The 25,117-nt window shown below is 43.8% G+C and overlaps 2 protein-coding genes across 2 annotated transcripts; both read left to right on the top strand.

Moving 5' to 3' along the window:
- Positions 1-7,008: 7,008 nt before the first annotated feature.
- On the top strand, positions 7,009-8,995 carry LOC127775760 (uncharacterized). The gene is made up of 2 exons (XM_052302049.1): positions 7,009-7,674; positions 8,239-8,995. Exons 1-2 carry the CDS (start codon positions 7,013-7,015, stop codon positions 8,501-8,503), a joined length of 927 nt encoding a protein of 308 aa, XP_052158009.1. The 5' UTR covers positions 7,009-7,012; the 3' UTR covers positions 8,504-8,995.
- An 8,992-nt stretch (positions 8,996-17,987) lies between these two features.
- LOC127777758 (uncharacterized) lies at positions 17,988-19,167 on the top strand. Its single transcript, XM_052304378.1, has 2 exons — positions 17,988-18,304; positions 18,399-19,167. Exons 1-2 carry the CDS (start codon positions 18,047-18,049, stop codon positions 18,843-18,845), a joined length of 705 nt encoding a protein of 234 aa, XP_052160338.1. The 5' UTR covers positions 17,988-18,046; the 3' UTR covers positions 18,846-19,167.
- Positions 19,168-25,117: the final 5,950 nt, after the last annotated feature.

Below are 25,117 nucleotides of genomic sequence, written 5' to 3'. Positions count from 1 at the left end.
TACGTGTGAGTGTATTTAGTGATATAGTAACTTTCTACATAAATAGTACAGCAATTTTACGGTTCTTAAGAAGGTATCATGAGGTATCACTTTTTTACTATAAATTTTGTATCTCTTGATATCTATCTGTACTATGAGGTACTAAATTTTACACTAAATTTTTAGTATCATATGATACCTTATCAAGGACTATAAAATTGCTCTAAATAGTATATTAAATAGTATATGTAAAACCTTTCTATTTTTACGGATGGCTGTCATAGGCGCTTTGTGATCATGAAGTTGTTTCAACCACCATCACATCCGGTTTTCCTTTTCGGCCGCTCGTGAAATAAAAAGTCTAGGGCCTATAAAAATTATTTTTATAGGGGATGTCGATCTGTTGGTAATTGAATGGTATATGGATTTTGGAACTAATGATGTGCTCCATAGAAAATACAATCTACGGTCGAACACATTTATTCCATCACGAACGGTCGAGGATGGCATATAGTCCCTCCTTTTCTTTTAGTCAGCACAAGTCTTTACCGATATTTTTTTATGTGATATAAAATTATAACCTGGAGAAAGCATTTTTTAATACAATTATAATAACATCAGTTTTGTGTAAGATAATATGTATTAATAAGGTAATCGTGGGTTAAAATATTGTTCTAATGAAATATAATGCGTCCTGTATATAAAAAGAGAAGGAAGGGAATATTTCTTTTCCCACATTGTAGGTAGCCCATCTCATTGGTACTTGTTTGTTTTGGCATTCTCTATTTTAAGGCTCCTTTCCAGGCTGACATCATGACATGTGACATCCTAATTGATGCAATTAAAGGTCTAATATGTGTTTTTTTAGGGGAACGAAGGTCTAATATGTGTCATTAGTACACAATAACAAGTAGAAGCAACAACATGTATATGTTAATTACTCCCATCAGTCAGAAATATTTGACGCCGCCCGCGAAGGGCAGACAGGCCAGTAGAAAGTAGAAATGAAATAGAACAGGATACATTAGCACGCTGCAGTCACTAGTACAGATCCTTTCATCTGTGACGGTCTATAACAAGACTAGAATTTGCGGGCCGTCACAAGGAAGTAATCTTAATCGGGCCAAAATTTCGCCCGATTGAGATATGATCGCACAGCCATGGTATATCGGCATAAAACTAAAGCCCGTCACGGATGACACTTATCTGTGACGAGCCATAGTTGAGGCCCGATTGAGATGAGGGTTCCATATCTCAATCGGTCCCTAAAAGAAGCCCGTCACAGATAAGGGTCATCTATGACGGGCTCCAACTAGAGGCCTGATTGAGATAAGTTTAATGCCCATCACAGATGACACTCTTTTTTGACATGGTTTTATTAAGGCCCGATAGAGATTACTTGTATGCCCGTCACGGTTGATTGTTTTAGGGCCGTTACAGATATTTATTGCACAGTATAAATACCCCCCACCAACTAGTGTAACTGTATCCCACTGTTTACTATTTTGGTGGGAAGCTGTAGGGGGCATTTTTTGTCTTTTTTCCAAGGAAAACAGAAAATTCCCAAAAGTGATCAAAATGGATCAATCAAGTGAGTACTATTAATCATTAATTGAGCAATTTCATCACGTCTTACTTTTGCAATACTAATCTTATAAGATGTGCATGTAATTTGTTTTTTTTATTTTGTAGCAATTGATCGAAGTTGGATGTATGCGAAAAAATTGAAACGTCATTCTACGGAGTACAGAAAAGGCGTAATAAATTTTATGAACGCCGCGGAGGAGGATCGGAAAAGAAGAAACAGTAATTACATGTGTTGTCCATGTGCAGATTGCAAGAATGAGAATATGTTTGATAGCGGAGAGGACGTACACGGTCATCTGATACAACGAGGATTCATGAAGGGCTATACATGTTGGGTGAAGCATGGAGAGCAAGAATCAGGAAGTGGAGCAGCAGCAGACAGAAGTGGTGCGCATAATCAGGAAGATGAAGATGAGCATGACATGTTTATACCTTCTCCATTGGGCGGTGAAATGGTTGATGTGGATCACGATCTGCTGCAAGACATGTTACGTGACGTTGAGGACCCAGCCCAGAATGAGAGAGATGGAATGAAGTTCAGCAGGTTGGTCAGCGATTCCGAGACGCCTCTGTACGCTGGATGCAAAGCAACACACACTAAGTTGTCAGTTACCTTCGACCAAATGAAGCTGAAGGCAAGTAGTGGATGGAAAGACAAGAGTTTCACAAATCTTTTAGGAATTTTGAAGGCTATGCGTCTACACCGACCAGCGACGCCCTCCACCGAGCCTGGCGCCGCCACCACCGAGCCCCCCCCTCCCCGGCCGACCTCAGGTGAGTCCTCCATCGCGCCGCTCTCTGCTACCTGCATGTGGTGAATGATGAAATGTGGATGTTGGGATGAAATGTGGATGTTGCGATGAATTTAGTGATAGATGATTTTAGTTGATTGATGACATGATGATGAATAGATGAAATGTGGTGCATTAATGAATTTAGTGATAGATGATTTTAGTGATAGATGATTTTAGGGATTGATGATATGTGGTGAACGAATGATTTTTTTGATTGATGACATGTTGATGAATAGATGGAATGTGGTGCATTAATGAATTTAGTGATAGATGCATGATATGTGGATGAATAGATGGTATGAGGTGAATTTATGATTTTAGGATTTGATGATACGTTTAATTTATTTATATGTGACATTCAATTCATTCTATTATTGTGAGATGTGCAATTTAGTTTATTTATATGCTTCATTTATTTATAAGTTACATTCAATTCATTGTAATAGATTGTAGCACTGAATTGTGTACTTTTGTTATTTTGAAAAAAAGTAGACGATGTCTCAGCAAGGCGAACCAATGTCAACGACAACTAGTGGGTCCTCAAGGGCACGTACTCCTAGAACAGGGAACAAAATCCCTAAGGACTGTTCCGCATAACAGCGGTGGACGCCGTAGGGTTGCCGACATCTCCAAAGAAAATATTGAGCCGATTTAGGTCTATCTGCGGGGTCATAGGGAGGTAGAAATTCAGTATTCTGCAAGATGACATCAAGCTCATGCCGGCCGCAGAGAAGGACATTGCTTGGCTAACGTTCAAGGAGAGCTTCGATTATCCTGCGGAGCATGAGGACCGTCTCAAGCGGGCTGCTTTCAAGGTTATGGGCAATGCTTTGAAGAACTTCAAGACTAAGCTAGTCGGCGAGTTCGTCTACAACCCGGCGAATCCAGATCCAAGAGAGAAATTTCATTGGATCACGGAACAGGTCTGGGAGGAATACCATGCGAAGAAGTCGACCCCCGAGTCCAGAGATAGTAGCGAGGCATATCACTTGCTCCAGACCAAGAACCAGCATCCGCATCGGCTTGGCACCGCCGGATGTGTCGGTAAGGAAGAGGAATGGCAGCATGAGGATGAAGAAGCGGAGGAATCGAACACGCCGCTCGTGTTTGGCGATATCCCACACCCTCAGGCTAGGAACTGGGCCAGGGCCAGGTACCAAAAGAAGGATGATGGCACAATCTTCATGCCAAATCCAGAAGATCAACGAGTGTACGAAGCTATAGTAAGTGTCTAGTCAAACTAGATGTTTGCATTGTTTCTGATCATGCAGCTTATTTAACCCCACTAAATTGTAATGCAGAAGGAGTTGGTTGCCGAGCAACAAGCCTCGCAAGAGGCCTGCTCTCAAAGACGCAAGAACGACCTCCTCACGAAAGCGTTGGGCAACAAGGAACACCGTGGACGGACACGGGGCGTTGGGTCTTCTGTTCCTTGGAAGTATGGATTTCTAGACTACGCATGGCAGTACAAGAAGCGGACTTCCAACAAGGCGGAGAAAGATGCACGCCTTGAAGCCAAGATCCGGGCGTCGATAAGAGCTGAGCTGACATCTGAATTCGTCGAAAAGCTCGAGTCGATGAGGGCCAAGATTAGGCAAGAGATCCGAGAAGAGCAACAGAACCCCCATGCCGCTGCTGCTGCTGCACACGAAGAGTTAGGAAGTCCCACTAAAAAACGCAGCAGTTGCGCATCAACTGAGGTGGCGGAAAATCCAACATCGGTTGACAGCGCCGTCGACCACATAACGGTAAAAGTTTCATCCACAATGCATGAAAGACTTAACGAATCCATATGCTATATAATATTCTAAAAAAATTGATTAATCTATCGCAGGAACCAACGAGCTACACCCTCACAGTTAGGGTGATGCCGACCTTCACGGTTCCAGCAACTGAGGGACTTGCGTACAAGCCGACCCCAGAGACAAGAGTGCATGGAGCGCAACTCAGGGGCGACTGTGCAAAAGTTCAAGTCGACTCGGTGAAGCCGGAATACGTGCTATTCCCACTAAAGTATCCACCGAACGACGAGGTCCTCTCACTAGGAAATGCCCGTGGTACCTTCATCCAATGGCCCAAGGACCTCATTGAGATCAGGGTTACAACGAGGCCAACCACTGCACCAGGCGGTCGTCCACCAAAGAGACCCGCCTCTGCTCCTTCAGCCCCTCCTGCTCAAGATCGTCATGCACAATCTTACGATGTGCAGTTGCAGTATGACACGGATTTTGGGAAGGACCGAATGGAGGCCGACAGCAAGGCGATTCATGAACCCCCCACCGATGAAGAAGAGCATGAAGGCACACTCTTCCCCTCAGAGAATTACTCTCGATAAACCCGAAGCAAAGGGGAGAGGAAGGGGAGGAAAGGTGTAGTCCTCGCTTCTAGCTCCAAGGAAGCTAGATCTGGGCAAGGGCCAGGAAGAGACTAAGAGCAAAGAGGTCAAGAAGAAATACGTCGCTCCACAGGAGTTCCAACTAGGCATGCCATTGGTTGGAGATGACGTGCTTGCCGCAATGGGCACCGCTTGCAAGGACCTTCACGCATACTACATGGAGAAATCTAACGCCAGGAAGCCGAATAAAGCTACCGATATCCTTGCAGAGCACGATGGAAAACCATTCCTTGGTCCAACAAATTATATCGTCGTCGACTTCAAAGATCTATTCGACCTCTACAGGCTCCGAGCGGTGGACACAAGCCTCCTTAAGTGCTACTCCTTGTAAGTATTGTCGCCCAACTCAATCTGCTAATAACAATCGGATTAACTTGCTTACAAGATCGTTTATCCTGTGTATAGGTTTAAGTTGGCAATGGTGTCAGAAGAATGCACCGGAAGTTGCCTTCCTTGATCCACAAGTGGTCACTGTCACAAATCTCCAGAATGACCGTCAAGGAATGGTCAACTACATCTACGACACCTTGTGGTCCCGCCGAGACAAGGAGTACATTATGTGCGCCTATAATCAATAGTAACTGTGTTATCTAAATATACACAACAGCATGACACATTCCTTCAGTACTTAATTAACTTTCACTATATTAATGCCGCAATGCCCATTGGATCCTTCTGGTCATAACACCTAAGTGGAGTACATGTCACTACCTGAACTCCAGAATTGATAAGAGCGCATATGATAGGACCCCAATTCAACTAGCGATAGATGAAGCGTGGGCCCAATACGTGCAAATAGGAGGCCTCAGGAAGACAGGACATGACACCCTCATCCACAAAAAAGACTTCCCGGTGAAGCAACAAATAGGTGACCAGTGCGGATTCCATGTGTGCCACAACATACGCCTTCTGTACAGAGAAAAGGTGAAGACTTTGGCTGAGTTTGAGGTCGGTGGTCTCAATTGTGATAGACTAACTACATTTTACATTTTAGTACTTATATATGATCGATCAACTAATCTGGAATTATGACAATGTAGGGCACAATAACCAAGTCTCTGCCTACCAGCTTTGAGGAGGTTCGCGAGGAGATAGCCAGCTTCATCCTCCGCGAAATAATTAACCCCAAAGGAATGTTTAGGCTTAAACTAAAATGATGAACAATGTTGAACTTTTATGTTTAGGCAATGATGAACACTTATTATGCAACTGTGATGATGTAACTGTGATGCTTATATTTATGTATATATTTCATATGTTTACGTTAAGACTTGCTAAATAAATATTTAATCCAATTAACTCGGTTTTGCAGGTGAAATATGATAAATATTTGAATGGATGTGAAATATGTGAATGGATGTGAAATATGAGATGGCTGTGAATGTGTGGTTGTGTGAAATATATTGATGTCTGTGTATGTGAATGCATTTGTATATGAATGGGTGATGCTGGGGAGCTGGGGATATTGGATATCTGTGTTTGTTTCTGTCATTTCTGCAGCGGGCATGGCTAGCAAAGGCTTGAGGCTAGCCAAAAAACAAAATTTATTTTTTTGTGGATTATAGTCATCTGTGACGGGCCATAACTAAATGCCCAATTGAAATGATAGTCATCTGTGACGGCCTCTAGTTTAGGCCCGATTGAGGTCAGCAGTCATCTGTGACGGGCTCTAGTTTAGGCCCGATTGAGATGAGTATCATCTGTGACGGGCTCTAGTTTAGGCTCGATAAAGATTAGTAGTCATCTGTGATGGGCGCTAATTGTGGCCCGATTGAGATAGGTCATCTGTGACGGGCTATAGTTTGACTGGTCGTCTGGGTCAAAGCTATCGGTGACGGGCTTTACTTAGGCCCCGATTGAGATAGATTCATCCGTGACGGCCGTTTGCCCGATTGAGATAACTCTTCACATCAGTGACTTCTAGCCTGTGACGACGCTGTGCCCGATTGAGATGGGGCTTACCGCCCGATTGAGATGAGGGTATCCGTTCTAGTGAGTGGGCATATATTTTAATTTCTTCATCTCGAATAATTGGACAATTCCTTTCTTGTCCACTTAAAAATTCGCATATGTGCACCCTTTCTTCGTCTTCACCAAAGATGGGAAAAGGAAAGCTGCCTTGCTTGCAAAGCAGACAATGCACATGTAATATGGACGTCATTCGGAAAAGCGTAATCACAACTCACAATCCACGCGAGTATTAAACCAAGCTAGACACATCCATAGCGCACTGACGAAATCAATCAGCGTCACCAGGATGTCGTGCTACTGCCAGCGTCAGTCGCCGTCGTCGGGAGGCCGCGCCGTCCCCGTCGGCGACGCGGCTCCGGGCGAGCTGGCGGCGCCGGCGGCCATCAACCTAGTCCCCAACGGGAAGCGCGGCATGCCGGTGCTGATCACGCCGTCGCTGCCGCAGCAGCAGGGCGGCGCGTCGGCGGCGGCGCCGTTCCATGGCATCATCGTGCTCAAGGAGGAGAACGAGGACCCGGTGGCGCTGCGGAACAAGTGGTTCAGGGAGATGCGCGGGTGGCTGATGGTGGTGGCGACGGTGGCGGCGTCGGCGTCGTACCAGGCCGGGCTGAACCCGCCGGGGGGGTTCTGGCAGGACGACAAGCCGGGCCCCGGCGGGCACAGCGCCGGCAACCCGGTGCTCCGGCACACGTCGCCGGCGAGGTACAAGACGTTCTACTACTTCAACGCGACGACGTTCGTGACGTCGCTGGTGATCACGGTGCTGCTCATGAGCGAGCGGTTCTACCGGTCGGAGACGAAGGTGGTGGCGCTCATGATCGCCACCTTCCTCGACCTCGCCAGCCTCGTCGGCGCCTACATCGCCGGCTCCACACGCTTCACCTCCTCCTGCATCTACGTCATCGTCATCACCGGCTTCGCCTTCGCCTGCGTCATCGCCATGGGAGAGTAGGCCCCAATCCAATCATCTAGCTCTAGCTTTAATATTAATTAGCTGCACGTGCATGAATCTTGATGCTAGTGGTGACACCAGGGATTGAAATTTTGGTTCTTTTTCTTTTTCCTACATGGCAATCGCGCACACGTATACCCTGCTATACGCACGCAACACCACATTCACCCCCAACACATGCTCTAAGCCAGTGGCGGATCCAGAAAATTAGTTCGTTGGTGTTATAACATGTTTAGCGGTGTCATAGTATGCTAACTATACTTACACCATAGTGTTATAATATATAGATAAACAGTTTAAGCATAGATTTTGCTGAAAGTCGTTGGTGTTGCCTGACACCGGTTCATACACTGTAGATCCGCCCCTCCTCTAAGCATCCCTAATTAATCTAACTGAAATCCCGTTGAAAGCCCTCCCGCAAACACGTAATAGTCACTTTCACGCACCCACGACTCCACCACGACATCACTGGTGTTTTTCCTTATTTTGGTTCGAAATTTTGAATGGATGGATGATGAATATATATATTAATTGATTATTCACCTCTGCTCTGCATGCAGGGTGATGGAGCAATGCTGCGGGTTCGTGCTGAGGACGTCGCCGTGCATGCTGAGCCTGGCGCAGCGCCACTGGTGCCCGGTGCCGAGGAGCGTGGTGGACAGGGCGACGCGGCAGGCCAAGGACGACCTGCACATGATGGACCGCGTCAACAACAAAGCGAAAGCGGCGGCGGCGCCGGGGAGTAGTAGTAGCAGCAAGCAGCGGCGACCTTGTTGCTGCCTGTGTTGCGGCGGCCCGCCTCCCACCGATGTCGACGTGATCTGAATGTCTGATCGATCGAGAGGGGCAGACATGCAGCAGCAGCAGCCGGCAGAGGCCATACGCCCATACCAATATATATGCCATGGCCCTTAATTAGCTTTTCTTGCATCGGGCAGTTTGTGATCTCCTTTAAACTGCTTTTTGCACGCACGCATCCATTTATGTTAGGCATGCCTACACATGTTATTCGGCTCTTGTCAGAAAAAAAACTTTTTTTTTTCTCTGGAGTATGGATATGTATCATGCTCGGTTGATTTTACCAATTTGTCATGAATGAAACAAGGGAACAATGGGACTACCCATATGTATGGATCCATAGTTTTTTTTTTTAAAAAAAAAGTCAAGTGTAAATTTTTCTAACGAGAAGAATTTTAGTAGAAATACTCTACAGATACCGTGAGATGTTTCCAGCTAGTGAAAAGGGATTAAATCTCCTTGAGAATTCGAAGCAGCATGGTGGCAGAAAAAATTCACCAAGTTCATATTGGTTATTTGTTCGGTGTACTTGTACTATGCTGCATGAATTTTTATAGGCCCAATTTTAAATTATAACCAACTGAGGAAACAAGGAGAGCATGCCCAAGGCTTAAGGAAAAATATGATAAAATGGCATTGGAGAGTGCTATTGATAGAAAGGAAGCAAAAAATGCTTTCTTAACCAAAGGCGATAACATCATACCCTCTTTCATTAATGACTAGGGAACAGGTGGCGGCGGCGGGGAAGAGTAGACACCGGCCGCGGCGGGTTCGATTCCTCGGCGACGGCGGCGGGGAAGAACAGACGCCGGCGCGGCGGCTCGATTCCTCAACGGCGGCGGCTCGATTCCTCGGCAGTGGCGGGGAAGAGCAGACGCCGGCGCGGCAGCTCGATTCCTCAGCGGCGGCGGCGGGGAAGAGCAGACGCGCGCGACGGAGTCGTTGCCGTCCTCTCCTCCGCGCGCCACAACCCTGGGCAAGCCGGCGCCGGGCAGGGACGAGCAGGGGGGCACCGGACAAGGACGGGCGGAGGCCGGCCGGGGACGAGCAGCGTCAGCGCCGGGCGGGGACGAGAAGGACGGCATCTGGACCAGGGGCGGCGGCGTCGCCGTCCTCTCCTCCGCCTCTGCCGCGCCGGGAGGAGGGCAAGGGCATCGGTGAGCGCGAGCTCGTGGCGACCGGCAGCGACGGGAATCAGAGGGCGCGGTGGGGAGGAGCTCGTCGCCTCGCCGGCGACAGGGAAGAGCAGATGCAGTGGGGGAGGAGGTCGCCGCCTCGCCGGGAGGAGCAGGGGTAGCATCGGGCGGGGTCGGCATCGGACGGGGAGGAGCAGGGGCTGCCCCGTCGTCGAGCGGGGAGGGCGGCAGCCGGCCGGCCGGAGGGCAGGGGCGCCGCTGGAGATGCGCCTCTCCACCCCCTACGGCCGCGCGCTAGCAGTGTGGAATCGTCCAAAAAGGAGACCATCGAACCGTTTTTTTTTTCATAGCAGAGGTGGGTAATTTTTTCCCTCAAAAACCAGTGAAAGCAGGGATAGAGACTGCTTTTGGATTTGTACTACACTAAAAGCAGCTTTGGAGCAAAAGCACTTGTGGCTTTTGGATCCTTTGTTTGGCTTTTGACTTTTGTAAAAGCAAAAACATATTGAAAAGCCCAACCAAACACACCCTAAAATTTACTATCTCTTTTGCAATATGGCTTCTTAAATAAGACTTGATTTAGGATGCACAATAGAAATGATGGGACACAACTTTAATACTTTTAGATTGGATTTGTTCCAACAAAACTTGAAAATAACCAATGAAAAGAGTCAGACAGAGGACATATCTGAATTGAAAACATCTGATTTGGGTGTGATTGAAGATTTGGCCTCTGACAATGACTCTGAACTTGATATATTAGAATATATCCTGGAGAAAATCCAGTCAAAGTCAGAAAAAAAAAAAGAAAACTAGGAATGCTAAGGGAAACTTTATGATTTGTAAGGTTACTCCAAAAGCTAAGAAAAACAGAAGACCCAAAAATAATATAAGTACAAAATAAAAGGGATAGTTTGGAACATAAGGGCTTGTTCGGTGCAAGTGGATTGATTCACCAGGGGAAAACAGTCCAAACGGGGATAGGGTTGTTCCCTGCACAACCACCCAATCCCCCCGATCTCCCATCCCCATGGACTCACGCGACGGAGTTGTGCAGAGAGGAGACGGAATGAGGAGGGGCGCGTGTGGCGCTGCGGAGAAGACGGCGAGGCTGTGGCTGAGGGGAAAATAAAAATCATGTCGGTGGCGATTTTTTTCCACCCGGGGAATAGGAGTGGGTTGGCTGGAGGACTTTTCCCACCCCGGCCCAGCCGAACACACATTTGGGCTGCGAAGAGAATTTGGTCCCGGGTTGGATGATACAGGGATTTTGGTGCAATCCCTCCCGATCCCTCCCTAAACGAACAAGGCCTAAGAGGGATTGGTGGGTGAAGGAAACACTACTACAATTTTGATTTTTCATGGTATCACCACCAGCAAAAATATAACGAGGAGTGGGGGGCTACGAACCACAAGTGAAAATAAAAATTCGCTAACGGCGGGTTAAAAGAGCCGCTAGCAAAAACATAGTTATTTTCCCTAGCGGACTACTTATTTTCGCTAGAGGATGCTTAGGAGCGCCGCCCGAGGAAATAAATTTGAGACATAAATGCACCCACCTCAGCCTCCCTCCTCTCTCTCTCTCTACTCCTCTCTCTCCGGCTCTCTGCTCCGGCCTTCCTCTTCTCTCCACCGCCGCCAGCTGTCATGGCTTCCACCGCCGGCTGCCGTGGCTTCCACCGCCGTCGCCGTATCCGTCCTAGGGAAGGCGAGGGCGAGGGGGATGGATCCGCTGCTGGCGGCACGCGGGGAGCGCGGGGCAGCCACCGCCCGCCGCGGGGCCTCGTTGTCACGGTCGTCGCCGTCGAGCCGTGGGGAGGACGGATCCGCCGTCGCTGAGCCGCGGGGAGGACGGATCCGCCACTGCCGGGCCGCGGGGTGGACGGATCCACCGCCGTCGAGCCGCGGGGAGCGTGGATCCAGCGCCGCTGGGCCGCGGGGTGGATGGATCCGCCGCCGTCAAGCCGCGGGGAGCGCGGATCCACCGCCGCCAGCACGCGGGGAGCGCGGAGCCGCCGCCGGCCGCGGGGCCTCGTCGTTGGCTGCGTCGCAGATCTTGTCGTCACCGTCGGGCTGTGGGGAGCGCAGACCCGCCGCCGCCGGGCCGCGGGCGGTGGTGCTCGGCCGGTGCTCGGTCGACGACGGCGACAACAGGTGGTAGCGGCTTAAAATTTCTGTGGATTTGTGTTTGGATTTCTGTGAATTTCTGTGGACTTGACTTGTGCAACGATCCGATCCGGTTAGTGTGTTTGGAGATGGGAATGGAAATTTGTGTGATTGTGAATGGAAATTTGTGTCTGTAAATTGGTGATGTACATTTCTGTGGATTTGTAGATCGATGAGTGGATTTGGGATTAATTTGAACTGGCGTTGACGGAGGCGGACGGAGCGGTGTCGCTCCGTCATTTTTTTTAGCCTCGGCAAGTATTAACACTGGCGGCTGGTATAGTCTACCGCCTGTGAAAATTTATTTTCACTGATGGCTAGCTTACGAAAACCTCTAGAGAAAATGGATTGGCGCTGGCGGTTGGCTACCACCAGCGAAAATACTATATTATCACTGGCCTTTACTCACTGGCGGTGGCGGTGGCCGCCAGCAAAAATTCATTTTTGCCACCAACAAAAATGGTTTTTCTAGTAGTGAAAGAGTAAACATCTGAAAGACCTTATTGATGAGTATAATTTAGATTTTATTGGAATTCAAGAAACTATCAAATAGGATTTCAACAATAATCTCCTGAATTATATAAGTGGAAAGAAATTGTTTGATTGGACCTTGTTACCTGCTGGAGGGAGATCTAGGGGAATTCTCTGTTGATAAGAACCATTGCTTGGTCCAAAAAGTGGAAATGGGGGATTACTGTCTCAAAATACATTTGCTTAGTCAAAAAGACAAATGGGAAGTGGAAATAATAACAGTCTATGGAACTGCTCAGCCTGAACAGAAGAGTGAATTCCATCTGGAATTGGCTAGATTCTGTCAGAAATTGAGCAAGCCAGTAATTATTGGTGGGGACTTCAACATTACTAGCTAAGAGGAGGGACAAACAAGTGGAGCTTCATTTTTAATGCAATTATTGAACAATCCAATTTAAGAGAAATCAACATGGGTGGTAGAAGGTTTACTTGGTGCAATAATCATGATCATCCCACTTATGAGTAATTGGACAAAATTTTCATTAACATGGAGTGGGAGAATATTCACCCACTTACAAGAGTCAATGCTTTAGAGAGATTTCTTTCTGATCATGTCCCACTTATGGTAGAATGGGGGAAAACAGAACTTCTAATCTTCATTTTAAATTTGAACTAAGTTGGTTCATAAGGGAAGACCTGTCAAAAGTAGTAGGACACACTTGGCTTCACTCTGGGAAGGGAGGAACTAATATAGAAAGATGGCAAAATAGACTTAAAGCATTGAGGAGAGTCCTCAAAGGGTGGAATAAAAATTGGGAAGGATTATACAGGAAAAAGAAAAAGGAAATTTTGGAAAAAAAAATGGATGAGATTGATTAGACATCTAACAAGATAAAATTGGACAACATATCCAAAATCACAAAACAGGATGCAGAAAAGTTGGTGAAGCCTTTTAGCATTGAAGAGGTGAAAAAAGTGGTGTTTGAAATGGAAAACAATAAGGCTCCTAGGCCTGCTGGGTTTCCCATTGAATTTTATAAAAAATTCTGGAACCTAATCAAGGCTGATCTAATGGGACTTCTTGAAGATTTTCATAAAGGGGAACTGGATATTGAACGTTTAAATCATGGAGTGATAACGTTAGTGCCAAAATGCAAAGAAGCAATTCAAATCCAAAAATTTCGACTAATCTGCTTGCTCAATGTTAGTTTTAAAATTATCACCAAAATCCTAATGAACAGGCTAACAGAGGTGATATAAAACATTATATGTAGGAACCAGGCTGCTTTCATAAAACACAGATATATAAAGGAAGGGGTGGTAGCCATTCATGAAATTTTGAACTCATTGCACACTACAAATGGAAAAGGAGTGCTATTCAAAGTGGATTTCGAGAAAGCTTATAATAAGATTAAGTGACCCTTTGTATATCAAATGCTACAAGTTAAAGAATTCCCTGATAGATGGAATGACTGGATAATGAAAACAGTGAAGGGGGGGGGGGGGGGGGGGGGGGTAGAGTATGTGTGAAAGTTAATATGTGGAGGGGCCATATTTTGAAACAAATAAGGGGTTAAGACAGCGTAACACCTTCTCACCTCTTTTGTTTAATATTGCAGTTGAAGCTCTTATTGCCCTAACCAATAATGCAAAAAAACATGGTTTTATCTCTGGTTTAAAGGTGGGGAGATTAGGGGAGGAAAACTCTATATTACATTATGTTGATGAAACAATATTCTTGTTGGATAATTCTTTGGAAAGCGCTAAGAATTCGAAATTTATCTTGTGCCTATTTGAGAACATGTCTGGGCTGAAAATAAATTTCCACAAAAATGAGGTTTTTAGTGTGGGTTTATCCATGAAAGAGGAAGAGGATTTATGTGCGATACTAACCTGTAAAAAAGGGGACCTTCCTAGGAGCTATTCGGGGATCCCCGTGGATAAGATAAGAATACACAACAGAGTGGAAACCTACTGAAAACAAAATAGATAAGAGGTTGAGCTGTTGGCAGGGGAAACTACTAGCTATAGGAGGGAGATTAACCCTTATAAACTCCAGTCTCAGCAGTACTATACCTCTATATATGATGTCCTTCAATGACTACCTAAAGGAGTGAAAAAATAAGAATGGATTACTTTATAACTCGTTTCATGTGGCAAAAGATCAAGGCATTAGAAAGTACCACTTGGTCCAATGGCTAGAGATATGCAAACCAAAAGACCAAGGGGGATTGGGGATCCTTGATTTAGATATAATGAACATGGCTCTACTAGGAAAATGGCTTTGGAAGTTAGGAAATGAACCAGTACTGTGCAGGAAAATCCTGAGAACCAAGTATTTAAAAAAACAAGCCTCTAGCTTTGATCAAACACAAACAAGGAGACTCTCATTTTTTGTCTGGCCTTAGAGATTAAAGACATTTTCCTAGCTTTTTGTAGGAAACAAGTTGGGAATGGAATGAGGACTCATTTTTGGCAAGATGAGTGGGTGGGGAACAGTACAATTGCTGAACAATTTATATTACATTTACAAAAAAAAATTATAGTAGCAAAGGCCTTTGAGAAAGGTTGGGATTTCTTTAAATTTAGGAGAATTTTGATTGGGGATATAGCTAATAAATGGGAAACAGTTAAAAAAAATGTGTGCAATGATCACTTTGAAGGCAGAAAATGATAAACTGATCTGGACTTTAACTAAAAATGGACTTTTCACTGTAAAATCTTTCTACCATGCTCTAAAATTATAGACAAGTGGGTTTCCTTTTAAAGAGATGTGGAAGTTCAAAATTACTTTAAAAGTCAAAGGTTTTATCTGGTTAGCTCTCATAAATAGCATTCTCACCAAGGACAATCTGATCAAAAGGGGTGGAAAAAAGGGACAAACAAATGTCAGTTCTGTAACAATACAAAAAGTATTACACACCTCTTCTTTGGTTGTAGTATGGCAAGATTTGTTTGGAGCACAGTTGGAGATACCTGATGGGATTCAAAATCTAATGGGACCTTGGTTGAAAGAATTTGCTAAGAAAACCAGAAAGATGGTAGCTGTTGGAATTTCTGCTATCATATAGATAATATGGAAGATGAGAAATAAATCTTGTTTTGACAATATACTACCTAATGATCCTATAGAAATAATCAGGCAGGTGGCTAACTGTATGTCTGACTGGGCAATTTTACAGACCAAGGAGGAAAGAAACAATAATACTACTGGAAGGGGACAACTGCTAAGACGGGTGGCAAATGAGATCTACAACGCTAAGTATGGATGGAGCTTCAAGGCAGGAAGACTGATGGGATGAATGCTGCAGCTCCCTCTTGTGAATTGATTCTGGAAGACCTGTTTCTCTTTTGATGTGGATAAACAAAACCTCTGTCTCGCTTTGGTAGTCTGAAGCCTGTTGGTTAACCTTCTGGAAGTGTTGCAACTATGTTTTTTTTTTGTGTGTGAAAACTCTACGCACTTAGTGGATGTCTCTATGTAATATAGGAGCCTGAGTAACCTCCTCTTCCAGATCGTTATATATTCATATCGAGATATGATATGCATGATGTGTCCGCATGTGGAAGATCATTTTGAAGAAGGGAAGTGAGCTGATTATATGATCATTCTTTCCAAGGATTGATATATAGGAAAGCAACAACGTAATGTTGCAATCAATTCTTCATTGGAAATCTGAAAAAAGGATTTGTTTTTTTTTTCACCAAGTTAATTCCGATACGCTACACACACGAATTTAACTTGGTGAGGGGGCGGGGCAATTTTTTTGGATGAGAATTTGTGCATATTTTCTAAAATGATTTTAAATGTAGTGTGTATACACAAACGTATATGTAGGACGGAGCTGATGTTTATCTCTAAACCGGTTTAGCTAGCTTGCAGCCTCATCTTTTCGTTTATATTTATACTTATCAACTAAAGTTGGAATTTTCAATTTAGAGTTGATTTTGGGGTTTTTTTATCAAAGTTTATTTTTCAGTCTTTATTTTTAGATCACTAAGAACACATATATAAAAATTTTATTCACAAATTATTTTTCGTTTGTAAATATGTCGTTTGGTTTATTCCTCGATGGAGCCATTGTTTTGTTCTTTTCTAAACCCTTCTTGTTTAGGAACTTTTATAAATTAAGGTGGTTAGCAATTTCGTTCACACCATAAATCTTTCGGGTTAGTACGTGTGTTGATAGAAAAAAGCGCCAAAAGATGTAAACATGCTTTTTTTTTATGGTTAAAACAGCATAAATAATATATGTACAAGGAGGAACAGGATATAGAGGGGAGGAAAAAAGAAAATCCAAAACCAAAACCAAATTATCTAATCGATTGAATCCATGATTGCCAGCTGGGTTTGCTTGCGTCCTTTACTCTGTGCATATGCCGAGTAAAATCCTCCCTAAAATATGAGATCCATTTCCTGAAGTTGATGGGATTCCGTTAAAGATGAGATCATTTCTTCTAACCCAAATATTCCAGCACCCAATGGCAAGGACTTCCATGAAGAAAGAATGAGGGAAAAGTCCTCTTGCAGCCATGATCATGTTCATGAATTCTGTATTCAGATTCCATGATATATATACCAATGTGATTCCAATATTGCTGAGCAAAAGAGCATGAAAAAAAAATAGATGAATGTAGTCCTCTGTGATGTAAACATGCTTGTGGTTGTGTACACTGTCAAAAAGTTTTCCTTGAAATCTTTAGGCTTCAAATTCTATACTATACATCATGCTTATATATGCTCCTGTATTAATTGCATGCATGTCAATTTTTTTCTTGCAATATGTGTTATAAAACCGATCCGAAACCACCGTCTAAAATCAAATATGGAAGAAACACAAGATCCAAACACGATGATAACACTGAGACATTGTATTTATTATTGAGGTTCAATAGAAGCCTACATCTCGGGATCACTGATTACAGGCACTCTTCTCTTCGATCCAACATAATTACAACGCATCAGATTTAGGGCCCCTTTGAATCGCAGAAATGGAAAAACGGAGGAATAGGAAAAATGTAGGATTCTAACAGGAATGCAGGTGTAAAACAGAGGATTGAAAAATATAGGAAAAACATAGGAATGACCGTTTGATTGGACCACAGGAAAAACGCAGGAATCGGATGAGAGAGATAGACTCAAAGGAATTTTTCGAAGAGGTTAGACCTCTTGCTAATTTTCCTCCAAAATCTCTATAGGATTAGCCATTCCATAGGAATTTTAAAGGATAATATAGGATTCAATCCTTTGTTTTAAAGACATTCATAGGAATTTTTTCCATAGAATCCTTCAAAGTTCCTACACTTTTCCTACAAATCAAAGGGGGCCTTACATTGACCCTCAACCGACTAATGCTGGCAGCCGCTTCCTCCCGTCTATATATGCTAAGTCATCATGTGGTTACAATATGTTCGCGTCTCTATTTAAGAGAGAGTTTAGAAACAGTTCGATTTTAACTCTATCCTGTATCTGTTATAACTCCAAGTCCTAAACTATGACTGACTACGTACATATATTTAACACAAACTCTAATGATAAACACAGTTGAGCCTCTCAAAATTCTTGGAGTATAGAGAAGACGTCTGCAGCCATGTTCCACACACTTGAAACTCGCAGATTCCTGCCTTGATTAGCATGTCACACATCGATGTCAGCAGCTAATGCGGCAGCTGCAAAACTCACAAAACAACGCTATTTGGAGAACCTAGTACTTCTCTTAACCACTACGCCACAAGAATGCACCATAAAACCTGCCAAAACTAGCTTCAAACATAAAGTATATTGTTCGATCGTCGCATGCACAAGCATATGGCGCCAAACCATCCACCGGCCATGGAGGCGGCGCCGGAGCACGGTGGACGTTCGTCGTCGTCGTCGTCGACGGATCCAGAGCTGGATCAGCATAACAAGGGCATACTGGAGAAGATGCACAAGAGCCTCCTCCTCCTCGCCATCCTCGCCGCCACCGTCACCTACAACGCCGGCCTCGCCCCGCCCGGCGGCGTCTGGGCCGACGACGCCGACGGCCACGTCGCCGGCGACCCCGTTCTCCAGGTGTGCGCGCCCAAACATCAACTAATTTGTGTGCACATGATCAACTGTCGTTGGACTGAATTTAATCTAGCTCATGCTCATCTGACACACACAGGCGCACTACCCGGTGCGGTACAGCGTGTTCTTCTACTGCAACGCGACGGCGTTCGTGGCGTCTCTGGTGATCACCATGCTGCTGCTGAGCAGCACCTTCAGCTTCCACGGGTACAGGGTGCGGGCGCTGCAGGCGGCCATGGCGCTGGACCTGATCGGCCTCCTGGGCGCCTTCGCGGCGGGGGGATGCCGGAGCGTGAGGACGTCGGCGTTCGTGCTGGCCCTCGTGGCCGTCATCGCCGCCTACCTCGTCGCCCACCTGCTGCTCCACTTCTCCATCCGGAGCAGCCGGTGCCCCTCCCACCGCCGGGAGCTCGTCGAGCTTCTGAATCTTCACCGGTGCCATTCTTGCTGCGTCGGCGCCGCCGCCGCCAAGGACGACGCGACGACGGTGGCGCAAGCGGGCACTGAAGCACCTGCTGCTCCTAAGCGCGCGTCCAGCGTGTAACTGCTTGCGCCTTTGCCTCCCGCGGGCAAAGAATTACCTACCGTCGTGGTAAAGGCAGTAAACGCAGACGTCCAACAGGAAATTGTTCAGTTTTCTTTAAAAAAATCTGGATGCATATGAGTAGCATCGAGCGAGAGATTGCTCCGTATCCACATCAATTATTGGGTGCATTATCAATTATTGGGTGAATATATGAGTCTTGTTTGTGTTTTCTGGTTTTTATATAGGTTGAGAAAATGTCTGTATCCTACTTGGCCATATATTCATATTCTTGGAATCTATATATAATTCCTGGTTGTAATTACTGAGCCATGTAATTGTATCTCACTCTATTTAGGCTTCAATCCTACCACGTGCGCTTCAAAAAGACTGATTGGAAAACAGTGGCAGGAAAAAATCGACCAAAAAACAGCGACAGAAAAAATCGCCACCCACTGAGAAAAAAATCGGACGGACAAAAAAAAAGGACAGGTGGAGATGGGAAAAATTTGGGCAAAAAACCGCAGCAAAAATAACAGCGACAAAATCTGCTTGCGGAAAAAAATGATGACGAAAAAAAACTATCGGAAGGATTACTTATTTTTTAATTATTTTTTAATTAAGTATAAATTAGAATAGAAAAAATATCCGTGCGTTGCAACGGATAAATGCTATTTTAATCTTATTATTGCTATAAGATTTAGAATTCAGTTAGATATTTTTTTATAAAATCGAGCTACAATTAGGAGTCCAACTTTTGTCTCACGTTCGCGTTCGATTCTCTAACTGGGCTTGTTAGATATTAATGGCACGCTTTTCAAACTGCTAAATGGTGCGTTTCGTGCGAAAGTTTTCTATATGAAAGTTGTTCTAAAATATCAGATTAATCATTTTTCAAGTTTGTAATAATTGAAACTTAATTAATTATACTTTTTACCACCTTGTTTTATGTGAAACACTTAATCTTCATCTTTAGGAGATTCAAACATCACCTTAGATTGCAAGTTTTTTAAAGAGATTTTTTATCCGACTCCTTTTGTAGTTTTAAAGCAAATGAAGTTAAAAACCAACTCAAACACGGATACTTATAACTTAAAAACTGACTTAAACAAAACTGACTTAAACAAGGATGACGTATCAAAACACCGATAAAAAATATTCAATTTTTATAATAGTAGTAGAGATATACTGTATACCTAATAAAAAATTAATTCCTTAGATTCCGTATTTGTTTCGTCGTCTTTGTTTCCGCCTTTTTTTCTTTTTCCGTTATTTTCGCTGCTTTTTCCTTTTTTTCCGTTCCTTCCGCTTGTTTTCTTTTTTTCCACACGAGAATGACACACGAGAATGACAGGGCTCGGGCGCCCGACGGTGGTGGAGCCGATCGGGCGCTCCCCCCTACGCCCCTCCATCCACGCGCATGCATGCAGGCCCTAGGCCCCACCGCGTTCTCTGCTCCCACCTGCCATTGCAACAACCCACATATTTTAGAAACCCTCTATTAAGGGAATTTGGTTTATTTTTTGTTCCACCGAAAATGTTTCACTTAGTGTACTCACAGTGTTTCACTATGTATAGATTTAGTGTTACAGTGAACTGAAATATTCCATTACAACAAAAAAACCCACATATTTTGGAAACATTCTTTCGCTATTTGCTGAAACATTGTTTTTATGTAAGGTGAAACAACATCCGATTTAAACGAGTGAAACATTTTTGATCTACTTAGTGAAACAATTCCGATATATCTGGTGGAACATCGTGCAACATTTAAAAATAATTTAATAATAAGCTTTTTTTTCGGAATACATCCATGTGTGGTCTTGTTTTGAAGATTTAATTGTAACGAATTTAACGGTGTAATCGGATCATGATTTGGATAAGTAATTTAAGAGAAAGATCAGTTTAAAATAGTTTTGCACGTAAATTGGACGCTGACGTCCGATTTTTCTTCAAACCGATCGGGCGCCCGACCCGTAGACTCGTCCGCCTTTTATTCCTCTTTTTTCCGTTCTTTTTTGTATTTTTTTCGTCGTATCTTTTTCGCATTTCTTTCTTTTTCTCGCCTTTTTTTTCTCCGTTCCGTCCACTTCTCTTTTTTTCTTTTTTATTGCCCTTTTTTCTTTTTCTCCGTTCCGTGGGTTTTTTCTTTGTTTTTTTGTTTTTTCCGGTCTATTTTTTCGCCGTTTTTTCTCATCACCTTTTTCCTTTTTTTTTCATCCGCTCGTTTTTCGTTGCAATTTTTGAAATTTGCTCTTTTACACACTTTGGTATGGATTCAGTTTTATTTTTTTGTCGCTGACCGGACCCGCACCGTCGCCACGTTGATCTGCCTCTTCATGTGTTACCTCCTCCAATTGATTCTAAAAATCGATTCCTCACTATCCGTCATCATTTTTCCCATGATGTTTCCAATCAATTCTGCTTTAATTTACTAGATCTAATCTCCATTTAAATGTAGTCGTTTTTATCTCGAGCTTTATGGATTCACTCAGATTTTGATAAAAACAGAAATAGTAGATCAAGTGTATCAAAAGTCATCAACTAATTTTGGGAGATCGAGAATGATTCGATCCGATTTGATGAGGAGGATCTGATTTTCTGAGGTTTGAAGACGCAGTCGGCTATGTGAGCTGGGCCTACAACTCCCACTTGGGACTAACGATGCTGATGGTATTTTTAGGACAAAATCATTTGTACAATGGCATTTCATGAAACTCACACCTGTCAATGCTATTTCTTGGAATTGGGCGCTTATCAATGGCATTTCATGGAATTGGGCGCTTATCAACGGTATTTCTTGGTTTTTTTCTCATGATAATGATACACTTGTTGGACTGTTTTAATGTTTGATATTTTGTTACCAAATAATCAGAGCTTTTAGATCTTCATCCTATGGCTAAAAAACTGACAGTGGCATTTTTTTTCTATCAATTGTATATAGATAATCCCAATTATTTATTGGTACCTAAGAAAGAATACCCGCGAATAAAAAAATTGCTATGGATTGTTGAGGAAAGTTTTACCCTAGCATGTTTGGCAAGAGTAGGGAAGAGGAATGGGAGTTTAGAGAAATGAGTTTACGTGGCATTAGTCATGGGAGTTGGATTTTTAGTCCCCATCCCCTTGTTTGGATTAATATGAAGATTATTGTCAGGGTCATGGATACCACATACCCAATAGTAATCGACTAAGCTCGGTGGGGCCTTCCATATACCAAGTCTTATACAGAATCATACCTCGTTTATAGAAGGAGTAGCAGATAAGGAAGGACAATTAGAGTTCGATATGGAAACTGGAAGGACTACTCGAATCGTATCAATACTTGTCTCCCTAGTTCTACTTGGACAAGGGATATCTAATGAGTATTGGTATAAATACAAGACCCCCTAGGAGGAGAGGGGACACAGAACAACGAGACATAAAGATCGACACACAAGCCAACACACGCAGCTAGACATCGATATCAGATATTAGCCTAGACGAACCCAATATAGTACCTACGGAGGCCGACAAGAGGGATCTATGCCATCTCTGATCTCGGCAAGTTCATATTCGAGGAGGAAGACTACCATGTTGTCGACTACGTGTTGGTTATCCATGCCGCCAAGTCGACGACAGCTAGATAGGTTATCCCAATTATTGTACTTGTGTGAGATTCAAATGAATAAAGAGCAACACTGGCTTCGACCAATAAGAGTAGGGCTATTACTTGTCAGATAAGGGGCCTGAACCTGTATAAAAACCCTTGTCTCCATCTGTTTTACTTCAATCTCGCATATACCCTAGTACCAACGATCCACATACCATGCAAATACCATAGTCGAGACCTTAAACATCGACATTGGTGCGCCAAGTAGGGAGCTTTTGGTGCTTCAAGATTTCGACGAGATGGGTTCAAGAGATGGATTCTCCAACAATAAACTACTCGACGACTTCGGCTGTGGGGTGATATGACCCGAACGAAGTGCGTTCTCTGATGGATCGGGACCCTCATCATCTCAAGTCATCGTTAAGTCAAAGATTTATTGTTCCTATCATTTGTATGGTCAAGTATATTACGAGATTAACTATGCTTATTAATTAAGTTGTCCCCTTACCATGGAAACCTTAAAACCATTTGGTCTTAATAAATAATCATGTACTACCCTTCCATCTGTTGCAGACCCTTCCCAACCCAGTAATACATAACTGAATTGCATGTCGGGTGCACATACACCAAGAACATTGGTTGCAACAACATTTTTTCTTGAACAGTATCTTGGTTTGTCAATTGCGGGCACATGAACTTGTATGTATGTCCCATCTAAGGCACCTAGACAGGTATAAAAAACAATAAATATGTGTTGAAATATGAACAACTTCAATCTAAAATGTTTGTGGTTAGAGTTAGAATATTGGTTTGTACTTTAAACCACTTCCACCTTTCATCTTTATGATTTCCACTAATTGGTTTAGGCTTCTTTAGCAACACCTTTCAAAGCTTTAGGACTACACTTAGCACTTTGAAAATTCCAACTTACTGTCCCAGGTGATCGTTGAAAATCAAAATGTATTGCCCAGTCCTTCGGATCATGTCCAAGATTGTGCAGAAACATGGCTACCATTTCTTCCAACTTCATATTGCTAGTATGTCCCACAAAATTCTCTAACCAAAGAACACACCATTCTAAAATAATGTCTATCCATCCGTAGATATCTAATGAATTCTTTATCACTTACACATATGATGTTATTCAAATTTTGCGATCGAGTAATCGGGTCATACCAAGAAGGTTCCGAACTTCGACAATGTTGCATTGACACCTCCTAATTTAATATGCCAATATATGGATCAACAGATACAATGTCATCACTTTTTTCACTCTATGTGTTGTAGCCGCGATCATGGTCTTCATCTTCTTGAGGGTTGGCGTCACATGAGCCGGTGCCTTAGGAAGAAGGGTATCGAGAAAAGTGATTGATCTAATGACGTTATGCTATGGTGTGAGAAACATGTTGGTATCGTTGAAGTCACCAAAGTCGACGATGTCGGTGATGGCGTAGAAGTTGTCTTCAGAGGAATTAAGGTAGTCGGCAATCTCGGTAGATGAACATGAACCAAGTGGTTGAAGCATTACGCCAACCTTCCTTAAGCTAGATCCAATCTCGGCCGACGCTAGATCAAATCGGGTCCTATGGGGGAAGGCAACCTTGAGCCGAACACTGCAATGACGCCAGCCGGGAGTCGTGGTGATCGGTGGATACGTTGGCACGTCTTGAGCAGAACTTGGTGAAGGAAGCGAGGTCTTTGCGATTTCACCCAAATGGTTTGAGGGCACCTCGTGGGATAGAACTTTGGAGTAGATCACAGACGCGTTCGGTAAACTGAACGAGGCAGAGTGGTTGTCCCTTCCTAACTAGTTCGAATCGACTCGAGAAGAGAGATCTTGCCGAAGCTGTCGGTGATAAAGTCGAGGCTGCTAAAACAGTACGCCTGCCCTGGGGGTAAGGTGAAGTCGTCGATGCCTGATGTAGATCCCATCGCACTAGTCGGCGAGAAACATGACGCAAGCCCCTACCTAGCGCGCCAACTGTCGAACTAGTTTTCAGCAATACTAGAAGGGGGTAGCGAAAAAGCAAGAAAGTGGATGAGTTGTGAGACAAGGGATTTATATAGGTTTAGGCCTTTTCAATGAGAAGTAATACCCTACTCATGTCCGGGGAATTAATCCGCTGATTATGATATTGATCTGATGATCTCAAGTATGGTTATGCCCCCTAAGAGGCGCCCTGCCCTCCTTATATAGTCAGAGGAGTCGGGATTACAAAATAGAGACTTTATCCCTTACGGTTTAAATCTCTATAACTACTTTACAATCATAGCCGATTAAGATTACAGGATATTTCCTTGATACACAAGTCAATACAAACACCCATGTGTTATCCTATACTTATTCTAGTTACATAAACTATCTCCTGTAACCATTTGGATAATCAAGCCCTGCGAGTATATGGTACCCATAATATCCACACCCAACATTATAATTTTGTCGGCGCATCTTCGCACTACACACCATTGCATGCTAATGGTTATTCACCACTACTTGCTAATGATGGTTCTTCTGTGCCGCTTGCGAAACCCACTTCATCCGCACTTACTGGGAACAATGACCATGTCACTGTTGATAGTGATGATGACAATGGTGTCGTTCGGACCAGATTGAAGCTAAATTGGATCCAAGAGGAGGATGTTAAACTGGTGAGATTTTGATGCAATTTGCCTATATTTGCTTTGTGAATGTGCGTGCACA

Source organism: Oryza glaberrima, chromosome 6 (genome assembly GCF_000147395.1).
Source record: "Oryza glaberrima chromosome 6, OglaRS2, whole genome shotgun sequence".
NCBI classification, from domain to species: Eukaryota; Viridiplantae; Streptophyta; class Magnoliopsida; order Poales; family Poaceae; genus Oryza; species Oryza glaberrima.
This window is presented reverse-complemented; position numbering and strand designations above follow the sequence as displayed.

What these genes read in the sequence shown, in the direction of transcription:
- LOC127775760 (XM_052302049.1), top strand. Translation starts at nt 7,013, where the DNA reads ATGTCGTGCTACTGCCAGCGTCAGTCGCCGTCGTCGGGAGGCCGCGCC. An exon ending in TGCGTCATCGCCATGGGAGA is followed by an intron (nt 7,675 to 8,238) that starts GTAGGCCCCAAT and finishes CTCTGCATGCAG; the next exon opens with GGTGATGGAGCAATGCTGCG.
- LOC127777758 (XM_052304378.1), top strand. Translation starts at nt 18,047, where the DNA reads ATGCACAAGCATATGGCGCCAAACCATCCACCGGCCATGGAGGCGGCG. An exon ending in CCGGCGACCCCGTTCTCCAG is followed by an intron (nt 18,305 to 18,398) that starts GTGTGCGCGCCC and finishes TGACACACACAG; the next exon opens with GCGCACTACCCGGTGCGGTA.